We start from the raw sequence: 22,858 nt of genomic DNA, 5'->3' as shown, positions 1-22,858 counted from the left end.
CGCCATTTTAGTCGGTTCTTGCCGTGAAAATGAGAATTTTCCCATTTCGGGATTTTATTAAGCTCTTGGACGAGTTCCATTTTCTTTGTAATGCGTGGTTGCTGATCTGTGACCGTGGGAATTTTAATTTAACGGGAATCTCGAAATGTAGATATTAAATAATTGTCAGATCAGAGTGGTATGCATATACAGAGTAAATGAAAAACAAACCTCATAGTTCCACTTGAATAAATTTAATAAAGCTTCGTTATATTTTGATTACTTTTACTGCATTCGAGTTAAATTCTCAATATAGAAATATCTTTCTCGGATCAAATTTTCAGCTAAGAATGAAACCAAAGTTATCTAACTTCACGTTGCCGATTAAAATTGTTCGCAATTTCATCAAACCGTTATCAACCTCGTCGGCCTTATCTTTATTTGCTCCGACAACCGTCAAGTCGTCAGACTCTGTAATTCCAAGACCCAAAGCCTTGCCTCAACCTTCGCTGATAGCCGAGCATGTGTACACCGAACAGCATATCGAATTACGAGAGTCGTATCAAAAGCTAGTCCAAAAAGAGATTGAACCATATATCGACGAATGGGAAGCCAAAGGGATTTTTCCAGCTCATGAGTTGTTTAAGAAATTGGGAGATGCAGGATTTCTGGGAATATCAAAACCGGTTGAGTACGGGGGAATGGGTTTGGAATACAGCTATGAGATCGCGGCTGCAGAGGAATTGGGAAAGTGTTCATGCGGTGCTATACCTATGGCCATTGGTTTGTACTGCTGTTTATTTCGGTTCAGCGGAAACCCAACTTTCATATATTTAAACCGACGAAACAGTCCCAGACAAAACAGTCCCAAATAGCAAAATATTACCAGACAAAATAGTCCCAAAAAACAGACAAAACAGTCCCAGAAAAAATAGTCCGAACTAAATATAGAGTCAAACTTATGCACATCAATTAACAAAGAAACCACTTCAGTTATTCATACGATTCTATTTCTTTGAACAAATATTAAGCCGATAACATAGTTTTTGCCAAATAATGTGTTTTGAAACAAGATTTTGGTTTAGTCCAAATCCATATCAATAAAAAACAATGCATTCAGAATCTGAACTCATAATTTATGTTTGTTAGTTGTTTGTAGACTATATTTACAATTGTTTTATTATTTTATTTAAGATTTTTCGACCTGGAAATGTTTTGTCTGTTTTCTTGCGACTATTTTGTCTGTGACTGTTTTGTCCGGACACGTTCATATAGGCTCGTCTCAATTTTTTTCGAACCCCGTTTGTAGGCGAAGTTTTTTTGCTTTTATTTGTCGATTTTTGCCGATTGGATTAATTAACTGAAAAAGCTGCGTGTTGTATCATTAAATAGCCTCTGGATCGGGGATTGAGAACTGTAATTGGCAAATTTGCTTTCATTTTTTTCTCGGCGGATTTAGGAAAGTTTAATGCTTAACATCAATTGCTTGAATTTTTAACTGTTGAACAACGATAACTCGTGATTTTGAATGTTACCAAATTTTTCAGACGCACGTTGAAGGGCGTCGCCGTGACATTTGCCGCTCGGAATGTGGCAGCTGCCTCCTCAATTACAAAAATTAAACATTTTACTTCTCCGGTTCATTTGTTTTTAATAGCCGCATAGCGATAGCTGAGTCTATTATTGGCCTTCTTTTGCTTTTTACGACTCGAAGAGGTGTATTGGTTTTGGTTTTGTTGAGGATTTTTTTAATGGAAGTGCTATTTGTTCAAACGGCTGTTTGACCTAAAAGCGAAAGAAAAATTTTCTTATAAACTAATTTTTCTAAGTGAGAGAAGTTTATTTGATCATACGCTGTGTTCATTGAATGACTTTTCAACTTTGAGAAGATCTTGAGGAATACGAACAGAATTCAATGAGATTGGAATTCAGTTTGTTACCGATAGCTTTTAAGTGTTATAAATTTTCCCGCTAAGGCTGGCCGACTGAAGAATTTTCCAGCCTTCGGTTTTATTCTCTTCAGACTCCCAGCAGTAGTTTTCCGAAAACGATTTTTAAGGGTTGTAAAATACAGAAAAAAACTAATTTTGGTGCGTGAGAATTCTACTTAATGAATCAAAAAGGGAAGTTTTGAAAAATAATTTGACGTTGTTCTTATGATTTAAGTAACTGTTCACTGTTTCGACAGATACTGTTCTCTTTTTCTGAAATATTAGATCCGCTACTATTTCAAAAAGAGGTTCAAATACGGTAAAATTGTAGGTTATACAAGCTTACTTCTCTACAGACCAGCTTTGTTTGAGATATGACAATTAGGTGCAGGCCTTCATAGCTATTTAGGAATAAGCACAAAATTCAATGAGTGGGAATCAGTTTGGTACCGATAGCTTTTATGTGTTATGTAGTTCCCTCTGAGACTGTGCAAAAATTAACTGAGTCAATTAACTGAGTCAATTAGCTGTATTACCGACGGGCAAAGTTTACAGCTTTCGGGTTTTCAGAAAATGATGGGTCAACCAATCCAATGATGGGTAAACAAAGATTCTGAATTTGGCATTCTTTTCTCTTTACATTTCCAGCAGTAATTGGCAAATTTGCTTTCATTTTTTTCTCGGCGGATTTATGAATATTTAATACTTAACATCAATTGCTTGAATTTTTAACTGTTGAACAACGATAAGATAACTCGTGATTTTGAATGTTACCAAATTTTTCAGACGCACGTTGAAGGGCGTCGCCGTGACATTTGCCGCTCGGAATGTGGCATCTGCCTCCTCAATTACAAAAATTAAACATTTTACTTCTCCGGTTTATTTGTTTTTAATAGCCGCATAGCGATAGCTGAGTCTATTATTGGCCTTCTTTTGCTTTTTACGACTCGAAGAGGTGTATTGGTTTTGGTTTTGTTGAGGATTTTTTTAATGGAAGTGCTATTTGTTCAAACGGCTGTTTGACCTAAAAGCGAAAGAAAAATTTTCTTATAAACTAATTTTTCTAAGTGAGAGAAGTTTATTTGATCATACGCTGTGTTCATTGAATGATTTTCAACTTTGAGAAGATCTTGAGGAATACGAGCAGAATTCAATGAGATTGGAATTCAGTTTGTTACTGATAGCTTTTAAGTGTTATGAATTTTCCCGCTGAGGCTGGCCGACTGGCGAATTTTCCAGCCTTCGGTTTTATGAAAAAATAGCAATGACAGGCGATTATTTTATTCTCTTTAGACTCCCAGAAGTAGTTTTCCGAAAACGATTTTTAAGGGTTGTAAAATACAGAAAAAAAAACTAATTTTGGTGCGTGAGAATTCTACTTAATGAATCAAAAAGGGAAGTTTTGAAAAATAATTTGACGTTGTTCTTACGATTTAAGTAACTGTTCACTGTTTCGACAGATACTGTTCTCTTTTTCTGAAATATTAGATCCGCTACTATTTCAAAAAGAGGTTCAAATACGGTAAAATTGTAGGTTATACAAGCTTACTTCTCTACAGACCAGCTTTGTTTGAGATGTGACAATTAGGTGCAGGCCTTCATAGCTATTTAGGAATAAGCACAAAATTCAATGAGTGGGAATCAGTTTGGTACCGATAGCTTTTATGTGTTATGTAGTTCCCTCTGAGACTGTGCAAAAATTAACTGAGTCAATTAACTGAGTCAATTAGCTGTATTACCGACGGGCAAAATTTACAGCTTTCGGGTTTTCAGAAATTGATGGGTCAACCAATCCAATGATGGGTAAACAAAGATTCTGAATTTGGCATTCTTTTCTCTTTACATTTTCAGCAGTAATTTTGTGATACTATTTTTTGTAAGTATTGCAAAATAGAGAAAAATGACCCGCGAGAATTTAATCTAATACATCAAAACGGGAAGTTTTTGATGAATATTTTGCTGTTATTTTTACGATTCAACTTCTTTTCCACTTTTTTAACGGATGATCTACTCAGTTGGTAAGTGAACTCAGTATTAACTTTTAATTCGATCAAGCTTGTGAGATTTTAGTTGACGAAGGAGATTCACTCTCCCAGCAGCAATTTTGCGATACTATTTTCTGCAAAATGGAGAAAAAACGATGCGCGAGAATTTAAATTAATACATTAAAACGGCAAATTTCGAAGAATAATTTGCTGTTATTCTTACGATTTAATTATTTTTCATGGTTTTTGATGAATGTTGTAATCAGCCGGTAAGTGTACTCTGTTTTAACTTTTCTTTCGATCAAGGTTGTGTCTCTTCATTTGACAAAGGAGTTTCCAAAGCAAAATTTATTCAATGCCTTTGTGAAGCTCAAAAGTTGAAATTGATTCAGCTGAAAGTTCTAAGGACGTTTTTGATGAATAAGACTATTTAAAGCTGTGGTGCGCAAATAATCAGTGTTCTATTTAAACCAGCAGGGTGCGATCAATTGTAGTTAACCTCTAATCGCCATTTTAGTTGGATCTTGCTGTGAAAATGATAATTTTCTGATTTCGGGATTTTAAGCTTTTGGCCGAGTTCCATTTTCTTTTCAATGCGTGGATGCTGATCTGTGGGAATCCGAGTAACGGGAATCCGAAATGTAAATAATAAGTAATCGTCAGATCGCGGGGTACATAAAGAGTAAATGAAAAACAAACCTCATAGTTCCAGTTGAATAAATTTAATAAATCCTTATTTTAATTGGTTTTACTGCATTCAATTTAAATTCTCAATATGGATTTATCTTTCGGATTTTATGTTTTCTTTTTATTATCCTCAGTCTGGCATATATCATTCTGGAATACTCCTCAGAACTAGAATTGTTCTTCCACTGATTTTTATTCGCTAAATATTTTTAATTCCAACATTTTTTGTTAGATTCTTCAAATTTTTGTTGATTTGCTATTGATTTTATTTGTGTAGCACTTAAAGTTTGCTGTAATTAGTAGTAGAAATTATGACTGATACTTAGTATTCGAGAAATTTTGGACTAGATTTGTATTAAACTATTTTCGGCTTTTGAGTGCTACTATGTTCTTTTTTTTCCGAGCTATAAATTTTTGCAGATGTTTGAATTCATTTTGTCTGATCTCTTCAACAAGAGAGAAATATATCTTGTTTTGTCCTAATTCGTAAGCGCTATGTCGTCAGAAGAATAATTTTCGTGTTTTTATGAGTCCTCTTAATTTAAGTTTTTTTTTGAATTTGGTAATTTGGTATCTAAGAATGTTACCTGCCTTACTTAGACTTTGCTGTAATTAGTTTTAGAAACTTGGACTGATTCTAATTTTTCATGAGGTTTGTCAACAGTCAAATCTTACTTGAGACAAAATGCAGGCCAGGTGACATCTACTTATCTAACTTAAAAGCTTGTGAAACAGCATCACTTGACTCAACGATTACTGCTCCACTGCAAACCAGCTTTGTCTCAGACGCGGCAATGAGATGTAGGCCCTCATAGCTGTTGAGGAGTATGAGCTAAATTCAATTAGAAGGATGTGATTCGGGTTTATGAAAAAATAGCAATGACGATGAGAAAATGAAAAAATAGCAATGAGTTGTAGGCCCTCATAGCAGTTCAGGAATAAGCACATAATTCAATGAGTTGGAGTCAGTTTGTTACCGATATCTTTTACGTGTTATGTAGTTCCCTCTGAGACTGTCCAAAAGTTTTGAATTAAATAGCTCTATTGCCGTTTGGCGAAGTCTACAGCTTTCGGGTTTCACAGAAAATAGCGTTGACTGACAACTCATTCATGGGTAAATAAAGATTCTAAGTTTAGCATTCTCTTCTTTTCACTCTCCCAGCAGCAATTTTGCGATACTATTTTCTGCAAAATGGAGAAAAAACGATGCGCGAGAATTTAAATTAATACATTAAAACGGGAAATTTCGAAGAATAATTTGCTGTTATTCTTACGATTTAATTATTTTTCATGGTTTTTGATGAATGTTGTAATCAGCCGGTAAGTGTACTCTGTTTTAACTTTTCTTTCGATCAAGGTTGTGTCTCTTCATTTGACAAAGGAGTTTCCAAAGCAAAATTTATTCAATGTCTTTGTGAAGCTCAAAAGTTGAAATTGATTCAGCTGAAAGTTCTAAGGACGCTTTTGATGAATAAGACTATTTAAAGCTGTGGTGCGCAAATAATCAGTGTTCTATTTAAACCAGCAGGGTGCGATCAATTGTAGTTAACCTCTAATCGCCATTTTAGTTGGATCTTGCTGTGAAAATGATAATTTTCTGATTTCGGGATTTTAAGCTTTTGGCCGAGTTCCATTTTCTTTTCAATGCGTGGATGCTGATCTGTGGGAATCCGAGTAACGGGAATCCGAAATGTAAATAATAAGTAATCGTCAGATCGCGGGGGTACATAAAGAGTAAATGAAAAACAAAACTCATAGTTCCAGTTGAATAAATTAAATTAAGCTTTATATTTTAATTGCTTTTACCGCATTGAAGTTAAATTTTCAATTTAGAGTTATCTTTCTCGGATCCTTCTTGTTTTTTGTTTCCCGGATCCTTCTTGTTTTTTGTATCATCCTTACTCTAGCATGTATCATTCTTTAATACTCCTCAGACCTAGAGTTGTTCTTCCACTGATTGTTATTCGTTAAAATGTTTTAATTCCATTCTTTTTTGTTAGATTCTTCAAACCTATGTTGATTTACTATTGATTTCATATATAATATAACAGTTAAACTTTGCTGTAATTGGTATTAGAAACTTGGCCTGATTTAGAAACTAGGATTTAAAGACTGATTTAGAAACTGTTTTTAGAAACTTGGATTAAAAGTTTATTTAAATTTTTTGTCATTGTTTTCTTGTCGTCTTAAGCAGAGTTGTCTTTTTTGAAGAAAGAAATTTGGTTTCTAAGAATCATACCTGCCTTACCTTTAAGTTGAGTCGCAGAGTTGAGTTGATTCGCGGAGCTCTATTTTTTTTTAAATATTACTACTTTGACAACTTTTAGCCCGGTCAGTTTTTTTGAGCCTGTCAATATTTTTCCATCCAAAGATTGTTGGCTAATTTTCAACGTTACCAGATATGTTTTTAGTAATTTGATGGTTTGCGGTATTAAGATATCCCAGTGAGTGTCTCCTGCCAAAAGTCGGTCTCTAGATTTAATTTTTTTTGTTTTTTTTTGTCTCTAATTGATGTCGTACTGGTTTTTATATTAGCTAGTTTCAATATTGTCAATGCTCACATTTTTTGTTATAAGGTGTAATTTTTCTACCAAATACTTTCATTTAATCATGTGATTTGAAGATAACCTGTTTTACGACAAAAGTTATTGTAATTTTAGACGTTTTGTCTTCCCAATTGACCAAGTTTTTATTGCATGTATTTTAGTCCTTTTTTGTAAATAATTTTCAATAGATGCTGTATTAATACGTGAACCTCAATTGATACCATGGTGTTTTTGAGGGTCTAATACTGCGTTTTAAATTCTTAATTTTTTTTATATATTCCCCAATTTTCCATTCGAGTTTTGCTGTTTATTAATTAGTTTCTTCATTTTTGCTTGATAAAGCAGATTTTTTGGAAAATCAATGCCTGTGGTAACTTACTTTTTTTTAGTTTTAATTACAAGAAGTTCTTTTTGTGCACGGTCAGGGATCCTATTTTTCTGTAAATCTCGAATGAATTATTTTGTGGTGTTCAGTATTGGGAATTCTGCAGAAATTTGTTTCGTAATCTCAATTTTGAAAAAATTATTTTGTTTGCAAACTTTGAGCTATGTTTCTGCATTTTAATCTATACTATATGACAGCTAGATAATTTTGTTCAGCCTCGAATGCTAATTAAGGAAATGTAATTATTGATACATTTTTTCTCAATATGGTTTTTAGCTTCCAAAAATCAAGATATAGTCTTTTTGTTTTTCTGTGTTTTGTTTGTCCCTATTCTCCGCATTTTAGCATATACAGGTCTATTATTTTTGTGATGCCTATAGTTTAATCAGCCCTGCCTATATCAGTTATTAGAAAATGATGGTTTTGGCGTTTTTCTTAGTTTTTTGTTCGCAATTGATTTCATTTGACCTATTGCTGCACTGAGAACTTGCTGAAATGCCGTTTAAATTTTTAACTGATAATTAATTTCTACGAATCTTATGGGGTCTGAGGTTTGATTTGAAATGATTTTTTGCCGTCAAAATATATTCTGTCTCTTCTGTCGAATATTTTTGTGCCTGCAAAATTTTAAAATCTTTCAGGCTATGATATCTCCAAAAAGAGAGAAGTATACCATGTTTTTAGGTTAATACTAGTGACTTCACAAATAATCATTAGGTGTATTCGAATCATATAACTTGCTGTTCCTTTCCTTTTGAATAATCCTTTCGAACAATGTTAGTTTCTACGGATTATACCCTCCTGATGCTTTCACAGTGTATCTTGGGTCGCACAGTTGAATGTGGAGTTCTATTCTTCATCAGATTAGCATCTTGGTTTACTCATGATAATTTGTATTCCACTCAGTTTTTTAGCCTGTCGGTTTTGAGCCCGTCTTATGTGTTTTGGTGTTCGTTTTTTTTTGTAAATGAATGATGTTGTTATTGTTCTCACAAACTATCTCCCATCATGTCATTGCTCAAATTTTTTGGCGACAGTTGTGAAACTTTCATTTTTTTAAATCAAATCTGTTGAAATGAATAGTCAAGGTTTTGAGACAAGAGGTAGTAGTTCCAGCTGTAATTACGGTTTTCCTTCTCAAGTTCTGGCGCTTCGAGTCGCTCGCGGATTTCTTCCGGTTCTGTTTCATTTCGTCAAAGGATTTTTGTTACGACCGCATGTCACAATCACTTCAAATCTGCTTTTTGTTCATGCGATCATGCACTTTTAATTGAATTGCGTGCGTGGCGTCATTTTTCAGTCTTTTTGGAGAATGGCGTTGTTCATGTGTGTGGTTAAGAACTTACCTCACTCTGAAAAATGACTTTCACTTTCAAAATGACAGGAGATAAGGCCATGTGAGTACGTGTCACTCTACTCGAAGTTTTTTCGGTCAGCTATAATAATAAATGTTTGCTTGTACAGTAAATAGAAACCGCCATTGGACGCTATCTTCATACAAAAAAATAGTTACTCATGAAATTTCTATTTTTCTCAGTTTTTTCGAAATGTAGATATTGGAAAATTGTTTTGCTTTTAAATTGTGGATATTTTTAAGAGCTCATGCCTTCAAGTTATTTTGAGTGAAGAGTGCATAAAATGGCAGTCTCTTTGTGCAATTTATTATGGGTTTTTTGGTTTTGCTGACGTTTTGCAATTTTCTGTATGCTTGCATTTTTAATCATCAAATACTCTAAAATACTATTCTACTGTTAGATCCTATGTGCAACTAAATGATTTTTAAGAGTTCTCTCTATTATTTGTGTGCAGTATCTTATCCTTTATGTTTTTCATTTGTGCTACTTTGAGGGAAATCAATTTTTTGAATGAATTGTCGGTTTTGGTTGTTGTGCTATCTTGGAATAGTATAGAGCTTTTTTCCGAATGATACAGCAAAACTGTTTTGTTGTGGTTGCTGTGGCATCTTGGAATATTGTAGAGCCATTTCCCGAATAAAGTAGCATAACTATTTTGTTCTGGTTGTGGTGCTATCTTGGAGTATTGAAGAGCCATTTTACGAATAAAATAGCCGAAATTTTTTTGGCAGAAGAAATATTGTTTTATCAACAAAAGTGATCAGTTGACGCACTTTATCCCAAGTAGGTTTCATTGAACGCGGCAACTCATTGGAGAATTTTGGGAATTTTGGGTTGTGTTTAGTAGTTCTTTGTTATATTACATTCTGTACTTCGTTTTTGCTTTACTTTAGGTTGATTATTTTAATTCGTTGCAATCGAAAATAAAGCTCCAAATTTTGCCTTGAACACAGGCTTTTTATAGTTCCTTGAGTCAGGATGTTTTAACTTTTGAGAAGTGTCTTGGTAATTTTTGAATAACTCACAATGTTTCTTGAAAAGTCAATTATCTTTGAAAGATGTTTAGCAGATGTCCTTTCCATCTGTCGAAGCATTTGAACTTCAATTGTCATTGATGTACACTGTAGATTGTAAATCTACACCTTTTAAGTTCAATAGTTTTGTGTTCAATTGGGTGCAACTTGTGATATTTGATTGATTTGAATATTTTTGTTCCGACCCGTCTTGAGGGGGGAGGAACTATATACTCAAAGGGTTTTTTTTTGTTCAGTCAATTTTCGCCGATCGATATATTCATCGTAGAGAGTTGAGACTGGTATCATTAGGAAGCTCGTCCAGCGTAGAATATGGAATTAAAAAGATTTTGTTAATTTTCGTTTTCTACAGGGAGTTATCGAGGTTTAAACTTCTGAGAAAAGTAGAGTGAATTCACGATGTTTTTATTCACCTTTTCCGAAATTTTTGCCTAATTTTTCGTCAATTTTTTCCAAAATTTGTTAAATTTTTTTAAGAATAGTGTAGTTGATTTCATTTTTAAAGACAAAAAATCTTTGTTGATTCTTCTGATTTAATTTTTTTGATCTAAAACTCTGGATAAATATTTTAAAATTCAGCCTTTCAAAAACAGCAGGAAATAAGCTACTTTAGTCCACTTTGATTACCTTTGCCGACAGTTTACCCGCAAACAACACTAATTCAATCTTTGTAGACTCAGAAGGGGGCTATTCCTACTTCAACTTTCGCTGAGAGTGCTCTGTAATTAAAACTTGCCGTTTTTTGCTAACTTTACTCGTTGATTATCAAAAATGCAGAATTTATTTTTGAGTTTTCAACTATCAAATTATCTATATCTACAACATTTACAAAATCAACTGTTCCCAACGGACAATAAGCATTAGAAGGGCTAGTTTTGGGCCAAGCTTGGTCTGTTACAATCCAAAAAGAATTCCGATTGTAATCAGTCCGTCTTTTTTTTTGAAGAAAGACCTTTTTTATTAATAAAGAACAGAACATATCAAATCAAAGCTCAGGAGTGATAGGTCCAATTGGCTTTCTAAGCAGCTACAAGCTAATGCATTTAGTTTTTTACTTGGATGTTTATTATCGTTTCGACTTTTAAAAATAATTGATTTTTAAAGAAATAATGCCTTAATGAACTTTTCCTCTATTTTTTTCTTAATTTGGTCAACTTATAGCTTAGTGTCGGCTAATAAAGAATGCTTCTTCATTCTACTGAATTAAAATTTATTTTCGATTGTGGTTTTAAGCCTGAATTTATTGTTTTCTGGCTTTGATACTACTAGATTTCAGATTTTTTTTTTGTTTTTCTACATTTGCCTGTTTTTCACGTTTTCCAGTCACATTATCACATTATTGACAGTTCTCATATCACATTATTACCGTTCAAAATAAAGCACGATTGAATATATTAAAATCGCACGATTGAAAATATTAAAATAAAAAAGATATAGATTATCGTTTTAACGGCCTCGACACTATTTTCTTGAAGAAATTTAGTGAATTTGTTGAATATTGAATATTTGTCTTGAATATTGAATAACTGTCATTTTTACTTTGTCGTTTCGGTCGTGTGAAACTTCCTGTATAGTGATGGGTTTCACTGGCTTTTCATGAACGAATAGATGAGCCAATATTCTGATAATAATAGATAGCTGATGGCTTTCATGACTTTGAAAGCAATCGTTTTCCAAAACTAAAGAAAAAACTTTTTAACTTCGCAAGTATGTTCTTTTTATTTTTCCTTTTTTACCTAATCTCCTTTAATTACAGGTCAAATATGACATTATGGGTGTCAAGGGAACATGTCAAAAGGGATTGATGTCCCAAAATCTGTTTTTTTAAAGAATGCGTTATGACCTTACTGACTTCGACACCGGTTTTTCACAAAAAAGTAAATTTGATTTTTGTCTTATTGTACGTTCTTTTTGTAGACGCAAGCCATATTCTGGATAATTGCAGGTCTCAAAGGCTTCTTTTGGATGAATAAACGACCCTATTAAAAAATTTAATTTTGTAATTAATGTCTTTCATGACTTTGGATATAATTTTCTTTCGAAAAAAAGTCAAAATTATTACATACTTTTGCCCTTTTCTCTTTTTTGTCTACTTGTTACCTAGTCTCACTAATAAATGGCCACATACTTTATTATTGGTGTAAGGCGGAATCGAATATATTTTGAGGGCCAAAATATGGCTTGACGGTTTTGACAGCGTTTTCTGGCAAGTTTCAATTGAATTTTTGTTTGTTGTTTTTTTGTTGTTCTTTTTAGCCGCTTAATGAAAATGAATAAGGACAGATCCTAATGCCCTTCTATAGAAGCATTGGTAATCGTAACCCTTTGGGATAATTTACTAATGATTTTTAATGGTTTTCATTACTTTTAAGTTAATTGTTTAAGAAAAATAAGCTAATTTTTTAACTTTACTGTTTTTGTTCTTTTTTGTCTAATTGTTACCAAACCTTTTTATGGACTGATCCATATCTTTTCTGGTGATTTATAAGTTATTTTGTTTAGTTTTAGGTTCATCTGACGGTATGCTGACTTTGTTATTAAATTTTGATTTTTAAAACGGACATAAAGTTTTTGATGTAATTAATGTTTGTTGTTGTTGTTGTTTGATTTTGCTGTTCGTCTTGACTCGCTTTCTTAATATTGGCATATCACAGCAATCTATTGCTTCAATTTTTACTCCACTGAGTTGTTTGATTTGGAGGCTATCTTATCGTTCATACACAATTCTTTTGAAAAATACTTGGGCTTTTTTGGGTTTGTTGGGATTCCCAAAAAATAATTTTTGGGTTTTCTATCTGTTCCTCATTTGGTAGACAATTATGCCAAAATTGTGGGTGGGCGGGGTCGGAACCTTATGTGCCATCGCACAATACCGAGCCGATTCGTTAGACTTAAATATAAACTGATGCTGTTCCGTTAATCTTTTTTCTGAATATTGTTTTTTGCATATAAAATGAGCATAAACTAGCATTGTTCTCTTTCCTCAAAAAGAGGACCGGCCACTAGTGAAAATTCTGGTATTGTTGTTTCTTGGGAGGTACCGTTTTGTTTTCAGCTTTTGATTTCTATAGGAAATGTTTGGAAAAGCATTATGTCGGCAAGAGAAGATCTAACTTAATTGATCTATTTTAAAATGAATTAACAGTACTGAAATTTTTCGGCATATAGAAATTGCCCTCTGTCTTCTGGTTGGCAAAAATTGAGCGAAATATTTAATTACTCACGGTCAAAACATTGTGAGTCGGCACATTATCGAGCCTCGTCCTTGTTTGAATCAATTTCAAAATTAACTACAGGATGTCTTTTTTCTATTCGGAGATGATTTTAAATTTTTTCGATCCAATATTTTATTTGCTCTGGGGCGAAGTTTGAGGCAATTATTGTAGTCACTGGTCTTTTGTTCACACTTTTCGCTGAACCGTTTGTCTTTTCGGGTGACCTTTATCACGCTTGCTTGACGTCTTGTGGCTTTTCAATCCAATTTTATTTACACTATTTTTGGCCTGATAATTTAATCAATTTTGATTTTGGCTTGCGTAGATTATGATTTTAATGAGAAATCGGTTAATTATCTAAGATAGTAATAAAATATTATATAAATTTTAATTCGTTAAGGCGTTCAGTCGGACATGGCCACTCCAGCCTTGGCGCACTTTGGCTCTGATTTACTGAAGGAGAAATTCTTATCACCCTCAATAGCAGGAGATATGGTGGCTTGTATCGGAGTAAGTGAGCAGGGTGGAGGGAGCGACGTGGCGAGTATTGTGACTACAGCTAAGAAAAGGGATGGGTATTACTATATAACAGGTAGGTCAGTTTTTGATATTTGTTAGCACAGGCAAAATGAGATAATGGAAATGTTTTAATTTTGTGCTTTTGTTTTCTTTCGACTGCTTTATTATATTTTTGCTCCAAACTTCATGTTCATAGCAGAATACTGAATAGTCATTGCTTTGTGCCTCAGAAAGTCTGATAATGATTCGTTGCACATAAAAAAATTTAAAAAAAAATGATAATACAGTTCGTGAATTTTTAGTTCAAGAATGATTTTATTGTTTATTCCTGGTAAAGAGGTTTTAAGAAAAAGCTTTGACGTATTACTAAGTGAACATATTTGCATTTGCCAATTTTCCTAAGTTTGCTTCTTTAATTCGATTGTCAGACATCTAACACCGTTGCAAATAAATTTTATGAATAACAGCTTTGTCATTCGTTTATTTTTCCAAGCCCTTTTTTCCCAGGCAACAAAATGTGGATAACAAACGGCATCCAGGCTGACTGGATGTGCATGTTGGCCAACACTGGACCACCAGACGCTCCTCAACACTTGAACAAATCCCTCATCTGTGTTCCTCTTGACTCTGAAGGTGTCCAGAAAGCAAAGAAGATTGAAAAGTTGGGAATGGACAGTTCAGATACGGCGCAGATTTACTTCGACAACGTCAGAGTTCCTGAGGAAAACCTTATTGGTATGAAGGCTACTTACTCGACTTCAAGACTCATTTTCGTTTTTTGATGTAAGACGAAGTTAAGCTGCTCTTCCCATTCTGTTGAGCCTAACATACTCATTAAGGTACATTTTTGTAAATTGGGTGCTTTGGTAGCCTAGTTATTGTTTTTGAATTGTCTCGTGGTTTTAAGGACTCAAAGACTAGTTTGGTTGCTTAATGGTCTTTTCTGCACACTGGACACTATCTGTTAGGAGAGCGTTTTGATCTAAAAGTGAAGAAGAAAAAACCCTGCGTGACATGTTCACCCAGAGAAACATATTAGCTAATTTTGATTGGTTTTTGTCTGATTAGTTCATATTCCACCTGAGATTAAGTTATTGATTAAAATAAGTTAACTATTGTAATATGTAATAGTAGACACGCTTTTTATTGTTATTATCACATTTTTAAATGCTTTCAAACTTATTAAACCGTTGCTATATTTCATCAGAAGGGAAACGATAAAAACAGCTTGGTTTTTTAAAGGAAACATGGAGGGCTCGGCCCGGTTTTGTATTGAAGCATATAATGTTTCCACCCATCACATTCTCAATCTTCGCTCAACTTTTTGTCAACGAGAGGACAGAGCGTGAAATTTTGAATAGCGTTTAACCTAGAAAAAAAAACAGTCTTTTCCTGTGTTTTAAACTGAAAGCGTGAGAGAGCGAGAGGGTTTTTTCTTGCACTGCGTTGACTGAATGTCTTTTCGACTTTGAAAAGTTTTTTCGAGAGGATGGCACGTAACGTTTTTAGCCATTTTCTCATTAATTTGTTTCATTGGTTTGCCTGTAGCTTGGCTTTCTGTTGAATTTTTTTGTTCGAAGCGGCAGTAATATGTCACCCTCTGAAATTGATGTTAGTGTTTTGGAGCTACTACTAAAAAATGTACTCGCAAAAGCGGCTCATATTTCTCAATTTTTTTAGTTAATTTTGCTTTTTTCAGAAGTTAGTGTATTTTTTGGATCTTTGATCGGAGTTTGTGGGCTTTTTGTGAAATCAGTCTTTGCGTTTATCTGTTTTTTACGCGAGGCGTTTTCTAAATATTTAACTTTTCCGAAACGGATTTTTGGCGATTTGTCCTTTTCTTTTGTTGAGTTTGCGATGTTCACCAAAATATTCCGTTTTCTGCGCCGTCAGGATTTTAATTCGGCGTTAATTTAATTCTGGACTCTTAATTGGGTTTTTGATTTTCAGTTAAAGTTTGTTCCATATTGGCGATATTAACAATAATTTGACATTTTTATAACAATAGGCGATATTTCTTCGAATCTTTGATTTTGGTTCTTTTTTAACACAAAGATAGCAAAATAAATTTTACTGTCCATCCAGTGCTGAATACCGAATTTTTAATTGCTCTCAAACGAAGTTTGTAGCAATTATATTAGTCCTGTCGGTCTTTTTTGATGCGATTTTTCGCTTGACCGATTTTTCGTCTGACGCTTGTGACTTTTCGTCCTGAAAAACGGGATAAACAGGTAGCGCCCAGTGGGAATTAAGTGCTCTTAGAGCCTTTCAGCTCTCTTTCAGCTCAAAATGTTTTGGAGACATACTTATGGTGTGAAGAGCGGTTCTTAGAGGTTGAAGACCCCCCCCCCCCCAACTGTTGACCCCCACCCACTATTGCCCCAAACCCCCACCGCGCTGTTGCCACCCCCATCAGCACCCAAATGCACCCCCCACCCCCTCGTGGCTAGCTACTGACGAACAAGCGCTCGCCAAAGATACGCAAATTTTTTTCAAATTTTCACTATTTTTTTCAAGCCTTTTGAAAATGTTTGTCATTTTTTGAGTTTTATCAATCCTAGATGTCCACGGAACCCACTCTCTGGTTTGATAATAGGTTACTGCACAGTTTCTAGTGGTCATAGAATAGTTTCAACATTTCAACATCGCGAATTTTTGCATTTTTTTTTTTGGAAAAACAGGCACATTTTTTCAAGGTTTTGAAAAATTTTGTCGTTTTTTAGATTTTTCCAGCCTCAAGAGCCAAGGAGCCTCCTCTAGGGTTTCATAATAGGTTACTGTAAAGTTTCTAGAGGTAATGGATTTTTTTCAATTTTTTAACATCACGAATTTTAGCATTTTTTTGAAAAAAAATAGCATTTTTTAATTTTCTTTTACATTTATTGTAATTATTCAAGGTATTTCAGCCTCAGGGTTTAGAAAATCTGCTTAAAGGTTTGATAATAGGTGGCTGCATTGTTTCTAGTTGTAATGGAATGGTTTGTAACCTTTTTAATATCACATATTTTATCGACTTGTTTTATTAAACTTGCAATTTTTTCAAGTTTTTTGACAATTTTTTGTCATTTTATAGGTTTATCTAGCCTCAAGAACCAGGGAACGTCCTCTAGAGTTTGATAACAATTGATTGTATATTTTCTAGATGCAAGGGAGTGTTTTTAAATATTTTAACACTTAACGAGTTTTAGCATTTTTTGAAAAATTTTTGGCAATCTTCATGTTTTTTGAAATTGTTTGTCTTTTTTTAAGGTTTCTCCAGCCTCAAGAGCCAAGAAACCTGCTTCGAGGTTTTGATGCTAAGCTTTTGCTTAGTTTCTAGAGTTAATGGAATGGTTATCATTATTTTAATGACTCAAATTATCTAAATTATTTGATAATTTTGAAAAATTTTTGAAACTTTTTTTTCATGTACCAAGTGTATGGATCTTTATTAGCCAATGAAGCCGCTTAAGGCTTGAAATAGGCATACTGGATAGTCACTTGAGACAATGAAATGGTTTTGAAGATTTTCTTAAAGTTTGCGATTGTTTTCAAAGTTTTTGAATATTTTTGGTCCTTTTTTAGTTTGATAATCATTACTGGCCAACGAAGCTTTTCAAGTCTTGCAGATGGGTTCCTTGACATAACTCCAGAGACAAAAAATAGTTTTTGTCATTGTTTTGCTTGTCTCTGAGTGCCTCCTCTATCAACCAAGTTTCTTATTTTTAAGTTTTTGCTCTTTCTAAAGTTTTAAACCTTACATCTTTTAAAACCGTTTAAATCTATCTGAAGATATTAATATTACGATTTTTAGCAAGATTTTAAAATTGCAATTGTTTTTAAGATTTTTGATTATTTTTGTCCTTTTCTGAATTTAACAATCCTTACTGGCCAACGAAGCTTTCTTAAGTCTTGGGTTACATGACAAATATCCAGAGACAAAAAATGTTTTTGAACATTTTCTGTACTGCGAAATGTGGAAACTTTTCTTTTGAATTTTGCACTTTCAGTTTTTATGGTTTCAGAGTTAACCTGACGGTTTTTATGGCTCTGACCAAATAATTTCGTAAAATTTTTTGGAGGTCTTATGTTTTGCTTTTTGTTGTTATTCGTTTTGTAGTCCAGTGATTTGGTCGTGATAATCAAAGATCCAATTGGCTGCTGTATGAGGTATAATTGACCTAAACAATGCTTTCACACAGTTCTCTCTTAAAATCTAGTCGGTTCTTAAAAACTTTGCCTGTTAGTCTTTGTTTTTGTTGTTGTATGACATATACCCGATAGTGTGATAGTGATATTTCTCATTTCTTTTCCCCGGCATGTATAGCTGAACCTACTTAAAGATTTCAGTATATAGCTAATTGTGATATTGACTTTTAAATGAATTTTCAACTGAGTTCAAACGAGTTTTTGAACTGTCTCCTTTTTGATCTCATTTTTGGGTTTCGTTCTGTTGTAATTTTTACGCAGTCCTTTTATAAGGGAGACCCGTTGATGTTCAGATGAGAAGTACGTGATGATTTACATTTGTTGCAGATAATTGCCTTAAACCTTCTGGTATCGGAAATTGATTGTGAAGCTTTTCTGCCTGTATTTCTCGTTATTTTGTTGTCTTGCGACTTAGTCTCCTTAATAACAGCCGTAATTCGGAAATAAAGACAGAGGTCACTACTCGATTCCAGTTAGCTATAATTTAATCTCTCTGAAGGTTTTAGTTTCAAAAATTTGTTTCCCGGCTTTTTTAGTACGATATTTGATATAATAATTATTTTTTATATATACTATTTACAGTATTTTTGTTTTTTTTTAATAACAACCTTAATGGTAGGTCCCATTGGCTTTGAACAATTGCGTTAATTCCTTCGGTGAGCTAAAATTTAGTTGCAACAGTTTTTTCTCGGCTTTGTTACTACGTGATTTCATAAGAATGGTTGAGGTTTTATGTATTTTATGGACCTTTGTTTTAAATAATAACATTAAATGTAGGTCTCATTGAATTTGAAATACTGCGCAATTGAATTTTTATAATGTTTTTAGTGACAACCTTAAGGTTTTTTAAGAGCCTCACTCCCTTTTTCGCGCAAAGTTTAATTGAAATCTTTTTGCTGGTATTTGTCTTTCTTTTAGTAGTCGTATGACGTACACTAAATAATGACAGGTCTCTATTGCTCCCGAGATGTAAATGAGTTTTTTTGTTATTTCATTTAATATCGAATGATTTTAATCACTTTGAAGTTAATTTTCCAAACGTAGAAACTTTTTTTCTGAACTTCGCCTCTTTTGGCTTTTTTTTGTCAACCTGTTAACCAGTCGCATAGAGGACAGGTCCCATGTCTTTTCTAATGAAGTGTATGTCAATTTGTTTTGTTTACATTTTATCTGATTCGCGTTTGATCGTGCTATTATTTTTTTAAAATATAGAAATCGAGTTTTAGTCAGAATTATTGTTTGTTATTTGATTTTTAAGATTCTCTTTTCTAGTAGTCAGTCCTATTGACAGCAAGTTTCATCGGCCATCTAACGTGGCTTTATTTTATTCCATTTGTGGTTTGTTGAACGATATGTATTTTTGAACGTTTTCTATATCTCCGTCATTTGGTAGCCAAATGATTCAAGAATGTGGGTGAGCGGGGTCGGATAACTATGTGCGAACGCACATTACTGAGCCTTCTTGTTTAATGTAAAATTGAACGCGTTGGCTCACTTTAGTGAAAAAAATAAAAGTGACAACGGAAAACATGACTCCTCTTTTAATTTTATTTTGAAATCAGTTGTTTTTGACAACATTCCTAGAACCGTTTTTGGTTACTTGAATTTTTGTCAAATTGGGCCTATGGTAGCTTTGACGGAGTTAACATGCATCAATGTCATTTGAAAACGTGTAATTTCAAAAATAAATGATTTAAGTTTAAAACTATTTTTGAGTTACTCGATAAAAGTCAACGTTTTGACTATTGACAAGAGCATTTTTCAAGTCAATTGGTTTTTATATCAATGTTTATTTTCTGGGGAAATTTTAACTAATTCTGAACAAACTGGATTGTTAGTAGTCAAAATTGAGTGTGAAATTAATCAGCCGTTAAGTTAGAGAACTTATAGTTAGTTCACAATGACAAAATCTTAAATTCATGGCAGTTTGGATAAAATTTGCTCAAAAATTGGAATTAAAACGGTCAGTGAGTTGATTTAATTGGCAACATTTAAAAATCGACGACGAACAAATAGCACTCATCTTATCTATTGAGGAGTATCTCAGCAGTCTGTATGTCAATGTTTTCGACAAGATTGGTTAAAGTAGTCAGAAATATCAGATTTTTGCTATTTTTCTTGCAAAAGGCAATTCAGAAGTCTTTTATTTTTTTCAATAAAGCGTATGGGATTTTGGTAAAGAATTTAGAAATTTTTTCTGTACAAAAAAAACAAAAATGCCTAAAAAGTGCAGACATCAGATGACGACGGTAGACGTGAAATAAAGAAAACAATTTTTTTTTTAAATTCTTATTAACTGAAGACAAAATTCTCTTTCCCTTATACCAAAATAGGCATTTCCCAGCAACGTTTATTCAGACACCTTTTTAATAAGAATATTGAACAAGGTTTTCGAAAAGGTGTAAGGACGCCACTTTCTCCCAGAAAGAAACCCTCAGTTAATTGTTCCGTTTGAATTTTTTATCGTCATCGATGTTCATTTTCCTATCCTCTAAGCAAACAAAAGTTCTAAGCAAACCTACTTGCACGAAATCGATTATTTTTTTTGCAGAGAATTATAAAAAGAGCCCGTAGAAATGGCACAGCCAGCTTACTTCCTGCTAGAAAAGATCGCGATCATGTCGAAGATATCAAATTTTATAATAACCAACATAAAGCGAAGAAAATGTTATAGACAACGACAAATTGTGATTGAAATTTTGATTTTGGCGTCAGCAGATGCCGAAACCCAGAATGTTGAAACTTCAGACTTCCAGGTGAGATTTCTAGAGAGCGTTAACTGCTCACTTTGGTTGATAAAACAACCCGGAGAATTCGCCACAAAGTTGTGAGAATTATTCAAGAAGATAAATTTTTTAAATATGCTGAAGATAACCAAAATGGTTAACGTTCCTCAATTAGTTAACCAATTTCTTTTTTAATAGCCGCGAAGCGATAGCGGCTATTATTGGGGACATCGTGGTTTTTTTTAATTCGTCGTCTCCATCGATGATTCTTACGCCCTGACTTCCTGGAATTGACTTTTTCAATGACTTCAGTGACCTCTACTGCTTTGCGGTTAAAATTTGTTTTCGTGACGTTATTTCTGCTTTTAGGTCAATTGCGTGACTTACCTCACTCAAAAAAATGACTTCTGAACTTATAAAACTTCAAATTTTATGAACATTTTTCTGTTATTAGTGTGCATCTAAGTAGTGTCAAACTTATATGCCCTCATTGTTGATTATTAGATTTGAGTTTTTGATTTCGAATATCATTTTAAAAATGCTTTTTTCTGGCTTTTTTTTATAGACCCTATGTCAAAATTGACAGTCCGAATATAACGCAAAAAATCTAGTGGTCTATTAATGGTCTGGTTTGAAAATGTATAATTTTAAAAATAATTGATTATGAGTTTAAAAATGTGAGTTACTTTTCAGATGATTTGCCTAGTGTGCATCAGAACGTGCAACCAATTAAGTGGTTTATTTGGCATTATCGTTAGTGCTCGCCAATGTCGATAAAAGTTAACGTTTTTGACTATTGACAAGAGCATTTTTCAATCTATTGGTTTTTTATATCAATGTTTATTTTCTGGGGAAATTTTAACTAATTCTGAACAAACTGGATTGTTAGTAGTCACAATTGAGTGTGAAATTAATCAGCCGTTAAGTTAGAGAACTTATAGTTAGTTCACAATGACAAAATCTTAAATTCATGGCAGTTTGGATAAAATTTGCTCAAAATTGGAATTAAAACGTCAGTGAGTTGATTTAATTCGCAACATTTAAAAATCGACGACGAACAAATAGCACTCGTATTATCTATTGAGGAGTATCTCAGCAGTCTGTATGTCAATGTTTTCGACAAGATTGGTTAAAGTAGTCAGAAATATCAGATTTTTGCTATTTTTCTTGCAAAAGGCAATTCAGAAGTCTTTTATTTTTTTCAATAAAGCGTATGGGATTTTGGTAAAAGAATTTAGAAATTTTTTCTGTACAAAAAAAACAAAAATGCCTGAAAAGTGCAGACATCAGATGACGACGGTAGACGATAATTTTTTTTTAATCTTTAATAACTGAAGACAAAGTTCTCTTTTCCTTATACCAAAATAGTCATTTCCCAGAAAAATTAATTCAGACAACTTTTTAAAAAGAAGAATATTGAGCCCAGTTTTCGGAAGTTTGCGGAATGGTGTAAGGGCTCCACTTTCTCCCAGAAAGAAACCCTCAGATAATTTTTCCGTTTGAATTTTTCATCGTCATCGATGTTCATTTTCCTATCCTCTAAGCAAACAAAAGTTCTAAGCAAACCTACTTGCACGAAATCGATTATTTCTTTGCAGAGAATTATAAAAAGAGCCCGTAGAAATGGCACAGCCAGCTTACTTCCTGCTAGCAAAGATTGCGATCATGTCGAAGATATCAAATTTTATAATAACCAACATAAAGCGAAGAAAATGTTATAGACAACGACAAATTGTGATTGAAATTTTGATTTTGGCGTCAGCAGATGCCGAAACCCAGAATATTGAAACTTCAGACTTCCAGGTGAGATTTCTAGAGAGCGTTAACTGCTCACTTTGGTTGATAAAACAACCCGGAGAATTCGCCACAAAGTTGTGAGAATTATTCAAGAAGATAAATTTTTTAAATATGCTGAAGATAACCAAAATGGTTAACGTTCCTCAATTAGTTAACCAATTTCTTTTTTAATAGCCGCGAAGCGATAGCGGCTATTATTGGGGACATCGTGGTTTTTTTAATTCGTCGTCTCCATCGATGATTCTTACGCCCTGACTTCCTGGAATTGACTTTTTCAATGACTTCAGTGACCTCTACTGCTTTGCGGTTAAAATTTGTTTTCGTGACGTTATTTCTGCTTTTAGGTCAATTGCGGGACTTACCTCACTCAAAAAAATGACTTCTGAACTTATAAAACTTCAAATTTTATGAACATTTTTCTGTTATTAGTGTGCATCTAAGTAGTGTCAAACTTATATGCCCTCATTGTTGATTATTAGATTTGAGTTTTTGATTTCGAATATCATTTTAA

At 33.4% G+C, this 22,858-nt stretch overlaps 1 protein-coding gene across 1 annotated transcript in view; it reads left to right on the top strand.

Annotated features, from left to right (window-relative positions):
- The first annotated feature begins 237 nt into the window (after positions 1-237).
- Positions 238-22,858, top strand: part of LOC142341645 (putative acyl-CoA dehydrogenase 6) — a 55,185-nt gene continuing 32,564 nt past the window's right edge. The window contains exons 1-3 of the mRNA XM_075392758.1: positions 238-762; positions 13,518-13,709; positions 14,144-14,371. Coding sequence (XP_075248873.1) covers positions 330-762; positions 13,518-13,709; positions 14,144-14,371 — 853 coding nt within the window. The 5' untranslated portion in view covers positions 238-329. The remainder of the gene's footprint in view (positions 763-13,517; positions 13,710-14,143; positions 14,372-22,858) is intronic.

Source organism: Convolutriloba macropyga, chromosome 6, assembly GCF_964194025.1.
Source record: "Convolutriloba macropyga chromosome 6, txConMacr16.3, whole genome shotgun sequence".
NCBI lineage: Eukaryota > Metazoa > Xenacoelomorpha > Acoela > Convolutidae > Convolutriloba > Convolutriloba macropyga.
Note: the sequence above shows the minus strand (reverse complement) of the source record. Positions and strands in the feature narration are given on the sequence as shown.